The following is a 13,331-nucleotide window of genomic DNA, read 5'->3' on the forward strand; positions in this document are numbered from 1 at the left end:
TTGTAGACCAGGCTGGCCTCGAACTCAGAAATCCGCCTGCCTCTGCCTCCCGAGTGCTGGGATTAAAGGCGTGCGCCACCACGCCCGGCTGAGATGACTTATTAAAGTGTTTGAACATAAGCATGAGAACTCAGGTTTAGGGCACCAGTACTCATGTACAGGCTTTGCACTGGTGTGCATCTCCAGTCCACAGAGCTGAGGAAGCAGAGATGGGAAGATCCCTGGAGCTCACTGGCCAGCCCGCCTAACTTTATTGTGAGCTCCCAATTCAGTGAGAGAGGCTTTCTCAGAAAATTAGGTGGACAGTGGTTGAGGAGCACACCCTTTGTTGATCTTCGGTTTTCATGTCGCATGTGCATATATATATACACCTCCCCAAACACAGGCTACAATGTATTCTTCTGTAATGCAAAATGAAATGATAGAATTTTGATTTAGGAAGCGGGTACTGGAAGTTCAAGTTTGTTGAAGTGGTAGGTAACTGAAAGACTCGTCTGAAGGAAGAATGGTTAAATCCTTAATGAGGAAGCATGTGACAAAATGGTTATTATAAAGAGTGAAGTATGTCATGATTTTTGAGGACTGAACTTGCAAGTGAGACCCCACACAGTATAGCGGTGGTTTAATTTAACAGGCGCTAAAGTTTGCTAGATGATGAGTCTACATTTTGAAAGTTAAATTCAGAGATTTGCAGAGAACTAGATTCAGTGGAAAAGTCAGCTTTGGTAGTATTTTACACATGTAGATTGAAGGCATTGGCCTTGCTGAGAACATGGCAGTTCTGAATAGTTAGTACCTTATACCCTGAGATTCATGAATAATTAGTTCATTATACCCCAAGATCCCTCTTTGTTTTTGTTTTTGAGGCAGTCTTACTGTGTAAAACCTGTCGACACATGACCCTACACATACAGAGTACCCACTCCGGCTGACCCACTACTTGTTTCGTAAGTAGGCTGGCCCCATTTCATAGAGAACCACCTCTGACTCCTCAGGGCCGGGATTAAAGGTGTGTGCCCATGCCTGGCATACTTTTATTTTTAAGATTTGTGTGGGTGTATCAGTGTTTGTGCTTTCATGTACATATTATGTGCATGTGTCTGCCCTGTACTGGAGGACGTCTAATCCCTAGAACAGTATTAAGTTACAGATGATATGGACAGCCAAATTAGTGGTGGGAGCTGCAGTCCAGTCCTCTGCAAAGCACCAAGTACTGCTTACTGCTAAGCATCTTTTCATAGCTAGTTGAGGCCCTCTTTATCTAGCAGTTTCTGAGCCTGCCTGTGTGGTAGTGAGGCCCTACTTTTAAGAAAAAGAATTTAAGACCAACTTGAACTAGAACAACAAAACTGAAACAACCTTTTTGGGTTTTGAATTGAATGATAACATCATGAGAACTTCTGCTTGTTACACCTGTTCTTGCCACCCTGAAAAAGAAGTAAGACTTTATTTGTAATGTCAGTGAAGGGGCCAGTTTTTCTTTCTTAGTCCAAACTCACATATGGTGTAAATATCTAAGAGTATTTTATATTTTAGATCTCACTGGGAGTCTCCAAACTTTTTATCTGTCATGGCCAGGAAGGAAGTCATAAAATGTGGGCAGCTTGCACTTATTTATTCCATACCCCACTCCCTAGACAGGTACTTTGTCTCACTGTGTTCACCAAAGCTGGCCTCAGAACTCACGGGGGCCATCTTCCTCTGCCTTCTGAGCTCTGGGATTAAATGTGTGCCACCGTGCTGGTTTTTTTTAAGTGTTTTGGAAGTTAGAGTATTGATCCTGTTTGTTTGCTTGCTTGTTTGTTTTTTAAACCATAGGTTTTTTTTTTTATTACTTTTTGTTTGTTTGTTTTTGTTTTTCGAGACAGGGTTTCTCTATGTAGCCCTGGCTGTCCTGAAACTCACTCTATAGACCAGGCTGGCCTCGAACTCAGAAATCTGCCTGTCTCTGCCTCCCGAGTGCTGGGACTAAAGGCGTGCGCCACCACGCCTGTTTGCAAACCACAGGTTTTTAAAAGCTAATTTTATAGTTGACTGTATATTCTCTTCCTTTTCTTTGGAGTAGAGATGGCTACCATTTTAATTATTATTCCCTTCAACTTCTGTAGGACTTCCTGGTTTTGTTTCTGTCTTTTTTTAATCCAAAGTGCTGAGAATCAAACCCAATGCTTTACATTGTGCATAGTAAACACTCTCCCACTGAAACTCACCATAGGCATTCTTTATTTTTTGTTTAATATGTTGAGCATGCATTTTGAATAGATTAGATTCAAAGAATCTATCTTTTAGGCTTTATCTTTTTAGGTATGGGTGTTTGGCCTTTATGTGTGTTTGTCTGTGCCCTGTGTGTGTACCTGGTGCCTGTGGAAGTAAGAAGAGGGTATGGGGTCCCCTGTAACTAAAGATGGTTGTGAACTGTCATACAGGTGCCTGGAATCAAACACAGGCCCTCTGGAAGAGCGTCCAACACTCTTAACTGGTGAGCCATCTTTCCAGTCCTAAATACATATTTTTGGCAGGATCCATGCTATTTATGCTTTTATGTTACAGAAGCTCGTTGTTTTTACTATTTCTTCTTAATTTTTAGTTTTTATATTTCTTCTTCTGAATGTGATTAATAGTTAACAAAAATGACATTGATTTGCAAAGTAGGGGACTTTGCACATTAAAGATGTCTTTCAGGATTTTACTGAATGGCAAACACTTAATTTTCTTTTGTGAGGCTCTAGAGTCAATTCCCAGCAATAGCAGTACCCCTAGCACCTTTCTGTGAAAGACTACAGATGACAGTTACCTGGGGATGCAGCCCAGTTGACAGAATGCTAGTGTAGTGTGCAGGAAGTCCATGCTGGGAAGGAGAAAGATGAGAATTTCCACATCATCCTTGGTTACATAGAGAGTAGTAGGGTTAGCCTTTGCCTTGTAACCCTGACTGCAGAGAAGAAGGGTGTAAGTCTTGACTTTATTTTCTTCTGAGAGCTAGCTCACTAGCCAGCTTTTGAGTAGTTAAGGCAAACACTTTTGTACTTTTAACAGTTTTCAGTGTGATTATCAGTGATGTTTTATATTTATTACTTAGTACTTGATAGTTTGGTCTTGACATGAAAATATATCAGTCTTCTAGAATTCCCTTCTCTGTGAGCCAGAAAATAAATATTATTTATTTGTGGTATTAAAATTTTATTTATTCTTTTAACATTTCTTTGTGTCTCCATTGACTTGTTCCTGTGCCTTTGCAGCTCTGTACATGTGGCTGTATTCAGTACTAGACGCCAACAGCCGTGACTTCCTTGGTTACTCTTTAACGTAGTTTTTGAGACAGGGTCTGTCCTTGAACCTGGAGTTCATTGATCGGGCTTCAGCGGCTGGCCAAAGAATTAGGTTTAATAAAATATTGTATTATTTTGTGTGTGTGAGAGAGAGTATGAATGTGGGTGCTTGCATGCCATGGCACCCTTGTGGAACATAGAGGACAACTTTAGGAGTCGATTCTCTCCTACTCTGTCTATGGTCTGGGAAATGAATTGAGTTTGTCAGGCTTGGGAGCACATCTTAAAGGTCCCTAGTTTACTTGTTGCAGCAAAATATACAGGCCACAGGAAGTTTTGAGTGTTTCAGTAAGAGGATGTGATCTGAGAGATTTATTATCGGATTTTCACTTTGGCCATACTGAGGGTTGAACTTGGGGCTTGGCATATGCTAGGCATAAACTATTGCTGAACCCCATTCATATCACAGGATATGGTCTTTGATCAGGTAACCTTGGAGGGCATTTATGAGGTGGAGGCTTGCTCTGGATTTAATGTTGTCAGATCAGAAGTAGAGGCAGTTCTATGGTTGAATATCAATATTCTATATGTAGGGTAGACCTGAATGTGGACAAATACATAGTTAGTAAAGACTTGTCATTTGGTGATAAAATGTATGGACTTGCATTGTTTACATTGTTGCTTTGTTTTGCCTCAGAATGACCATGTTTGTTATAGATGTTGAGTGTGATTGACCAAAAGAATAGCTTTGAGGCTTGAAATCAGTTTCTAGGGAAAAGGAATTGCTTCTCCCTCCCTGCTGCCCACCTCCACCCTTGGTGTATTTGTATACACTAAGCCCCTCATTTTGTAGGGAAGTCAGAATTTATTGGCAGTGGTATCTAGTTACATATCAGGTGTAACAAGCTGCATCAGTGCGGAAATTTTGTTTTTATAACACAGCACCTGGAGTGTATTTGGTGCCATATAGCCCACATATGCTGTTTTTCACCTGGTTATAAAGAAATAGTTTAGTTGGGGTTGGAGAGACATGGCTCGGTGGTTAAGAACACTTGCTACTCTTGCAGAGGACCTGGGCTCAGTTCCTAGCACCTATATGGTGCCCCACAACTATTTATAACTCCAGCTTTAAGGGATCATTCACCTTCTTTTGTGATCTGTGGTGGTGCATGGCACACAAAAGACTCATATAAATCTGAAAAAGGAAAATGAAAAAAGAAATGGTTTAGGGATTGAAATATGAGTAAAGGCTGGACAAATGGCTTAGTGGTTAAAAAAACTTGCTGCTTTTCCGTAGGATCCAAGTTTGATTTCTAGCATTCACAGTGAATGACTGACAATAACCTGAAATTTCAGCTCTGGGGGGAATCTCATGTCATCTTCTGCCCTGTGCACATGTGTTCACATATAGTGCCTTTCATTCGTACAGACAAATAAATCTTCAAGAAAAGAAAGAAGCTAGGGACTGGAAATGTAGCTGAGGAGCCAGAGTGCTTGGCCTGTTATACTAAACATTAGGTTTAATCCCGTGCACTGCACTGCCTATGGCAGGTATACTAGTGCATGCTTTCAGTCCCGCTGGAGGTGGGGGCAGGAGGATCAAGAAGCAAACAACCCCCAAATAAATGAGTTTTCCAACATTAGTCTATTTTTACATTTTTTCCTCTTTCCCTCCTTCCCTTTCCCCCTCTCCCCCTCTCCTCCCCCCTCTTTCCCTCCCCTCCCTCACTATCTCGCTACGTCGCTTTCTCTCTCTTCCTGTGTGTCTGCATGAGTGTATATGCATATATATATGTATGTGTGTGTGTATACACCCCATATGTGTGATGGAGACCATAAGAAGGTATCAGCTCCTCTGGACCTGGAGTCAGAAGTTAGTTACTTTTTTAATTGCTGTGACATGACCAACATGACCACATGACCAAGTCAACTTATAAAAATAAACATTTAGTTGGGAGCTTGCTTGCAGTTTTAAAAGGGGAGTCCATGAATCATCATGACTGAGAGCATGGTAACAGGCAGGTAGGCATGGTGCTAGAGCAGTAGCTGAAAGCTACATCTTAGTCACTGATTGGATGATGTGTGTGTGTGTGTGTGTGTGTGTGTGTGTATTTGTGGTAGTGGTGACAGTGGGGTTTGAGAGAGCTTGGCCTGGGCTTTTAAAACCTCAAAGCCCTCCACCAATGATCTACCTCCTAATGAGGCCACATCTTCTAATTCTTCCCAAAACAGTTCCTCCAACTGGGGACCAAGTTTTCACACTTATGAGCCTATGGGGCCCATTTCCATTCAAACCACCACACAGGTGATTGTGAGCTGCCTTGTAGGTGTTTTCCTTTTCTTTTTAAAAATTAATTAAAAAAATATTTATTTGTTTATTTTTTGAGACAGGGTTTCTCTTTGTAGCCATGGCTGTCCTGGAACTCACTCTGTAGACCAGGCTGCCCTTGAATTCAGAAATCCGCCTGCCACTGCCTCCCAAGCCTCTGCCCGGCTCTAAATTATCTATCTATCTATCTATCTATCTATCTATCTATCTATCTATCTATCTATCTATCTATCTAAATATCTACCTACCTACCTACCTACCTATCTGTCTATTTGTAGGTGTTTTTCAAAAGACCACCCAGTAGCTGACTCCAGTGTAATCACACTAGGGTCTATTACAAGCTCGAGCCTGTGGTTAGTCACGGCTGACCCAGATACAGCAGTATGATTTGGTGAAGCAGCCCTAAACCCTCAGCAGGACAAAGTTTTATAGGAAATGGGAGCAACTGAGGGGGTGTCTAGCCAAGCAAGCATCTAATAGAATGACTATTGTAAGTCTGCAGGTGGGTGCTCTGAAGCAAATCCATGAATAATCACAAAGGTCTGAAAGTACATCTGAAACAATCATAGCTGTTGCTAGGAGGTAGCTAGGGAGTAACTTTGGGGTATGGGCCAAGGACAAGTTGTGGGGTCCTTCTTGGTACTTGAGTGTAGCTTGGATTCAGCTGCAGGTCAAGTTCTCAGGCTTTTTTTTTTTTTTTTAAAGATGTAGTTGGGTCCTAAGATGGAGTAGGTTTGGCCCCTCAAATGCTAGACCATGTAAGATCCTCTGGATGAGCAGCATGTATTGTACTTTTAACATTTGAGCTATCTCTAGCTCCCTCCATTAGTCTCTTGATAGCAGAAAATCAGAAAAGTAGAGTTTACTAAGTTTATTATTTAAAAATGAGAGCGTAGTACTTCATGAGTTGTTTCTTTAGAGTTGGCTAGAATCAATTGTTTATGTATGATCCAACTTAACAGGAAACAATAAATATCAGACTTTTAAGGGCTTTGAAGGTGTTTGTTAGACTAACAAAGTATACTATTTGTGATATTCCCTGTTAGCTTTCAAGTTAACTATAGGCAAAGAAAGTTTTTCTGTCCTTGGTTTGGTTTTCTCCCGTTAGATGGAGTCCAGGGTTCACAAATTGTAGCACTGACATCCTCATGAGCAGTGCAAATGATGATCAGAGATGCTTGGTTTTAATGCACTACATACTTGTATGATTGGATAGAGACTATTCCTATATTAGGTACTTTTTGTGAAAAAGTGGTGATTTTGAAACATTTTGAATATTCATGAAAATCTGGTGATACTTTTAAAATATGGAAGGTTCTGAACAACCTTTTGTCTTTTAGTAAGCTCCAAGATCGGTAGCTGCCACATGATTGCTGGAAATTAAACTTGGGTCCTGAGAAAGAGCAGCCACACCTGAGCCATCTCTCCAGCTCCACAATCTCCCTCCCTCTCTATATTTATCATGTTTTCTGAGGTAAACTCAGGTCCTCATGCTTCTGTAGTGAAAACTGCTGACTGTGTCATCTTCCCAGCCCCTTAAACCACACTCTCATATAAGTAAGTAAAACTTGAGTGAATTTTAAAAGCAGGGAAGTTAGATTTATTGATAAGGCTCAGTCAGCACACCTGGTTAGTGTCACCTGCAGCACAACTGAACAAGCAAGACATATGTCTGTTTAACAGTGACAGTTAAATGGGGCACAGTGGCACACACCTCTGATCCCGGCACCTGGGAGGCAGAGGCAGGTGGAGCTCTGGTCAACGTTAGCCTGATGGATGTGGTGAGTTCCAGACCAGCCAAGGTATCTATCTCCCCATTCCCTCTCCTCCAACAGAAAAAGAAATAATAAAACTTTTATGCAGGTTTTCCTGTAGGAAAAGTAGTATTGTTTATGATACTGAAGTCTTTGTTGTTTTTCAATATCCAAAAACCAAAAGAAGTAGTTTAGAATGTAGAAGCATAGTAAAATGAAATTTTATTTATATGGACAAACTCAACGTTAAAACTTGAGTGTAGGCCAGCCTGAAATTTGTAAAATAGTTCAGACCAGCCTTGAATTCATGTTCTTGCTTTGCTTGTACTGTGACTACAGTCGTGAGTCACTGTGGCTGGCAACATTAAAACATTCATAACAAAATTTTTTCATACAAAAAGGGTAGTCAAAGTCAGGTTTTTTTTTTTTTTTTTTAATGTTTTACAGTGTTGGAGAGACAACCCAGGGCCTTGTGCATCATAGGTAAATGTACCACTGAACTATGCCTGTAGTTCATTTTGTGTGTGTCTGTCTGTGTGGCAATGTATTCTTGTAATCTCAGTACTTTCGAGGCTGAGACAAGAGGCTTGCAGTGACTTTAAGGCCAGCTTAGGTTCTGTAGCTACATCCTGTTTCAAAAATTCAAACCAACACACTGGCTTACATCTTTTCTATAACTGATAACAATTTGGTCTACTCTGCCTTAATGTTTCTTTGGAAAAGGAGGGTAAAGGTCTGGAAAATGATCCCCCCTCCCCCCCAAAAAGGGAAGAATAAAGGAAGGAATAAAAGAAAGCCGGGCATGGTGGCGCACACCTTTTATCCCAGCACTCAGGAGGCAGAGGCAGGTGGATTTCTTCTGAGTTCGAGGACAGCCTGGTCTACAAAGTGAGTTCCAGGACAGCCAGGGCTATACAGAGAAACCCCGTCTCGAAAAACCAAAAAAGAAAAAGAAAGAAAGAGAGAAAGGAAAGAAGAAAGGAAGGAAAGCAAGCTTAAAGGAATAAACTATTAGGTGTTATCACTCCCTTTAAAATACAGTAGCAGAGCTGAGAAGATGGCTTAGCAGGTAAATGTGATTGACAACTAAGCTTGATGTAAACTTGAGTTTTTTAAGATCCACATGCTGGAGAAACAAATTCCTGAAAGTTGTCCTCTAACTTCCATATACATTTAGTGATATGTGTGTGCCCTTTCTCAAATAAATACAATTAAAAATGTTAACAGAAAATTAAAAAAAATATGTGATTGCTATTTATAGTGGTTGACCCTCTTCTCTCTGGCAGCTCCAGAATTCTAGGTATATAGTTTCTGTTTATGGAAATTGGGTTCTTTTTAATTAATTTTTTATCTTTTTTTACTTACCATGTATGGCAGTGGTACAAGCCTTTAACCCCAGCACTTGAAAGGCAGAGACAGGCAGATCTCTTGAGTTCAAGGACAGCCTAGTTTACAGAGTGAGTTTTAAGACAGCCAGTGTCACACAAAGAAACCCTGTCTCAAAAAACTATGACTAAAACAAAGAATAATAACTATTTATGTGTAGGTTCCTGGATACATGCATGCTCATTTGTGTGGTATGTCCCTGTTGTAAGAGCACATGCTTATGGAGGCTGAGGCCACGGCAGGAGACTTTCTTGGTTGCTCTTTCTACTCCATCATTGAGGTAGGGTCTCAGTTGAATCCAGAGCTTGTCTGTTCTACTCTGACCAACCAGCCTGCTAAACCAGCTGGTGTTTGTAAGTCCCCATCTCTGCCTTCTGAGCTGCGGAATTACAGGTGGGCCACTACATTGTCTTGACATTTATGTGGGTTCTGGGGATGGTCTACACTCTGCTCATGTTTTGTAGCCGTTACTTTAACCACTGAGCAATCTCCTAAGCTCTTATCTCTTTGATCTACTTCAGACATTATTCAGCTGTGGCCAATAATTCCGGCTTTGAATCCTGCCTTTGCCAGGAGGGAAGGCTTCTCAGCTGTGTCTCCGGGTCTAAATTATGGTTAATGGTACTTTGCTCACTGTGTTCTGAGGGTCACAGGTATGAACAGAAAGCACTTTACTCAGTTAGTGCAGGATAGCCCCAATACATGTGTCTTGCTTGTGTCAGATATGCCAAGGGAAGATACTAAAAGGAATAGCAGGAGTGTGGGAAAGAATGTACATTTTAGCTGATTTAAGAGGAGGTTGGAAGTGATTAGGAGCTAGTAAAAGATTTGTTTAAGGGGAAAGATTGACTTGAGAGTTAGGATGGGGTGTGATTCTACTGTTTTCAGCAAGGATTTTTCACATATAGATGTATCATTACATATACATAAGTAACTATGCAAGCCATATGCATATAAATATCAAACACCACTTAACCTTTTCTGGGGGAGACAGTATGGCTGGCCAGAGAACTGCCTGCCTTTGTCTCAGGTGTTGGGACTGAAGATATTTTGCCCTCATGTCAGACTTATGGGCTTACTTAAGGAAATTTCTCTCAGATTTCCCATCTCTCAAGTTTATTTTTACTGTTTGCTTGTACCCACTAGCTTGTGTGTGTGTGTATGTTTGTGTTTGGGAGACTGGAGTCCCACAATATAGTGGATCTCTTGCCTCTACTTCTAAAATACTGGCTATATGTGTGAGTACTACCATATTGGGCCTTTTGTTTGGTCTTTGGATACATGTTTTTTTAGTCTTTCTTGACCCATTAGCTACTTTTTAAAGTTCTAGGTGGGTAAATTCTTGTTTATTGAGACATTATACTGAGTTTTACTATATAGATTTATAGCAGAATTTTCATTTCATTGGTATGTTTTAGTAGGTTTATAGTATCTTGAAATACGAGTTGTTTATTTTGAACTTTGTTTTAAAGACAAGGTTTCATGTATCTCAGGCTAGCTACCTCAAACTCATTATGTATCAGAATGCTTCTGAACTTCAGGTTATGCAGTGGTGGGAACTGAGTCTAGCTTTCATGAGTGCTGCACAAGCATTCTACCAATGAAGCTTTACTGGTACACCTTTCTTTGAATACTAAAAGAAATCAGTGTATGTGTGTGTGTTTATGTGATAGAGTGCAGGTGATTGAGCGTGAAGGTTAGTGGGCAAGTTTTGGAAGTCAGATCTCTCCTTCCACTTCAGGATCCAGAGGTGCAACTCAGTTGGTCAGATTCACGTGCAAAGTACCTCTCTCACATCTTTTAGTTCCTAATTAGAACGTTTTTAATAGTCATTTTAATTAGGGTCAAATTGGTGTGGTGGCTGAGATGCAGACCTCAAACCCCAGCACTTGGTAGGCTGAGGTGGGAGGCCTGCTATGAGTTTGATGCCTGCTAGGGCTACACAGTGAGGGCTTGGTTCAGTAAGACAGGTCAGGCAGATCCTCCTATTGAATATGAACTTGACTTCTGCTGCCTTCCAGACTGTTTTTCCCATCACCCTTTGTGTTTTTTCTTTTATTACTGGTGTTCCTAAGACTGTGCAGTTGGGGGAGGGGCACTTTTTTTCAAAGTTTATGTATGTGTGTGTGCCTACAGGAGTTGTATATGTCATGTGCATGCAGGTACCAACAGAGGCCACCCGATCTCCTGGATGTGGAGTTACAGGCAGTTGTGAGCTGCCTGATGTGAGTGCTAGTAACTAAACCTGAGTCCATTGTGAGAGCAGTTAGTGCTCTTAACCTTTGGATCATCTCTCCAAACCTGAAGAAACATTTCTTACCTAAGAAGAGGGTGAGGGGCCCCTGTGCTCCTACACTGCTTTGACTCTGGTTCTATGTTCCTTCTGATGACTAAGGCTAAGTTCAGTCCAGAAATGGGGACCACACTGGTACACATCCTGACATCACACAGGTCCCCAACAAGATGCCTCCCTGTTGCACACACTTGACTAACGAGCATTTTTTCACTGGGGCACATTGATCATGTGATTTCTACATGCTTACCTCATGAAAGACGCATAATCTCTGGTTATATAGATGTTCCTTCGTGAGGAAACAGTCATACTGATGGACCCCGCTTGGCGTATGCTGTACAAAGTTACCATTCTCCCTGCTGAAATGGAGCTACTGTGGTGTTGGCAAGTCTTCTCCTGAAAGGTTGGGAAATTCACAGTGGATGACAGTAAGGGCAGGCATTCCTGACCATGTGGAATCTCACTTGTAATTTGGTTTTTATGAGTAGCTCTAGTTCCTAAGCAACCTAGCAGAAGACTTAAGTGCAGTATAAGCGCATTTCCCCTCAGTCACGCACACTAACACATTGACTGTTCTGTGCATCCAGTGGGAGTTAGAATTGGACAGATGTAAGGTCCATTCAAACACCACTGGTATTTCAGAAATACAGGGTGGGGCACTGGGAAAGAACTGGGTGGATTAATGCAGAAGTAGTTTGTCCTAAAAATTTCTACTTTTTAAAAAGTAGTAAGGATTTGTTGAAAATTTAAACTGGAAGTATAATAGTAAAATGTCCTTTTCCAGTCTCATCCCCAAGGTAATTGCCATTTTGTTAATAGTTTGCCCTGTGGCCCCCTAGCCCTTTTTTTTTTTTCTATTTGAAACAAGAATATTGCAGAGTTGATACTGGCCTCAAGCTTGATAGGTAGTGGAGGATGACCCAGAACTTCTGTTCACCCCGTCTTTGCACCCGGAGTGCTGGGGTTGCCGTCAACATGTTTGACCTTGTTCTATATCTTCCTAGAATTCCATTACAAATATTAAAACATTATCTCAGAAAGGAGTTTACATTACATTACTCACATGTGATCTTTGCTTTTCTCTCTGTAGGCTATCCCATGCTCATCTTTCTCTATCCTTCCTTCTCGGTCTCTGTCTGACTGCTGTTTAATGGTTTGTAGCACGTGGCTACCATAACACTCACATACACACTCCCCATCCCCCATCCCCACGTTCCTTGAACTCACGAATCTCCTGCCTCAGTTACATGTTCTGGAGTTAAAGCAAAATCCTTGTATTTTGCTATTACATGGGGTTTTTGTTTTGTGTTTATGGGGGGAGCAAGAGTTCACTTGGTAAAGTGGCTGATATGGACACAGACCATGGCAACCTGGAGCACACGTCTCTTACATTACACATATGCTCTACTGTGCATGACTTCACTAAGACAAAGGTTCATTCTAAGTTTCTTTGTGCTTTCATATTTGTATCGACTCATGGAAATTTAACTTTTAAATTTATAACATCAGACTGTGTAATTACACCCTGGAAGATAAATTGTCTTCTGAAGCCATTAATAGTATTTCAGAAGGTTCTTTTAGGTAATCTCCTTATTTAATTAGAATACCTTATTTTTATTTTATGTATATGAGTATTTTGCCTGCATGTGTGTATGTGTGTCTGTGCTGCTGTGGGACACTGGATCTCCCAGATCCCCTAGAAGCTAGTTAAAGAATGGTCGTAAGCTGCCCCGAGGGAACTCGGAACCGACCCAAGGTCCTTGGCAAGAAGATCAAGTGTTTTAACCCATTTTCCAGCTCCTCCATATTCCCGACTTTAGAAGAATTAGGTTCATGTGTGTGTACCTTGGAGTCTCGATGCGGATCCTTTGTGCACAGGAGTCCCTGGAGCTTGGAAACTGCTCTGTGGGAACCAAATTCAGATGCTCTGCAGAAACAGTCAGCTCTCAACTGTGGAGCCATCTCTAGCACTACTAACTTTAGAATTTTAAATCACAAAAGGGATACAAGAAACTAACTCTTTCTGACCCTTTAAGGAGTTTGGTATGTTGGGAATATTCCGATCTTCTCTAGAGATCTCCAGAGATAGTTTTTATATTTTAAAGCTCTGTGGTTATTAGTATGTCTTTGTTTCCTGTTCTGAATGGTGAGCAGTTCAGTGATCTTTCCCTCCACCCTACCTCTGCAATTCAATGATCTTCCCCTCCACCCCCACCTCTGCAATTCAGTGATCTTACCCTCCACCCCCACCTCTGCAATTCAGTGATCTTCCCCTCCACCCCCACCTCTGCAATTCAGTG

The 13,331-nt window shown here is 41.2% G+C and overlaps 1 protein-coding gene across 5 annotated transcripts in view; it reads left to right on the top strand.

The window, feature by feature from the left end:
* The window catches only part of Wdr33 (WD repeat domain 33), a 111,388-nt gene that overhangs the window by 50,542 nt on the left and 47,515 nt on the right, over nucleotides 1–13,331 (top strand). Inside the window, exon 8 of one of the 5 annotated variants that reach the window (XM_029472115.1) lies at nucleotides 6,939–7,765. The exons of the other annotated variants lie outside the window; for them this stretch is intronic. Within the exon in view, the coding sequence (XP_029327975.1) occupies nucleotides 6,939–6,982 (44 nt within the window). The 3' untranslated portion in view covers nucleotides 6,983–7,765. Of the gene's footprint in view, nucleotides 1–6,938; nucleotides 7,766–13,331 lie in introns of those variants that run through there. 5 annotated transcript variants of the gene reach the window in all.

Source organism: Mus caroli, chromosome 18 (genome assembly GCF_900094665.2).
Source record: "Mus caroli chromosome 18, CAROLI_EIJ_v1.1, whole genome shotgun sequence".
Taxonomy (NCBI): Eukaryota; Metazoa; Chordata; class Mammalia; order Rodentia; family Muridae; genus Mus; species Mus caroli.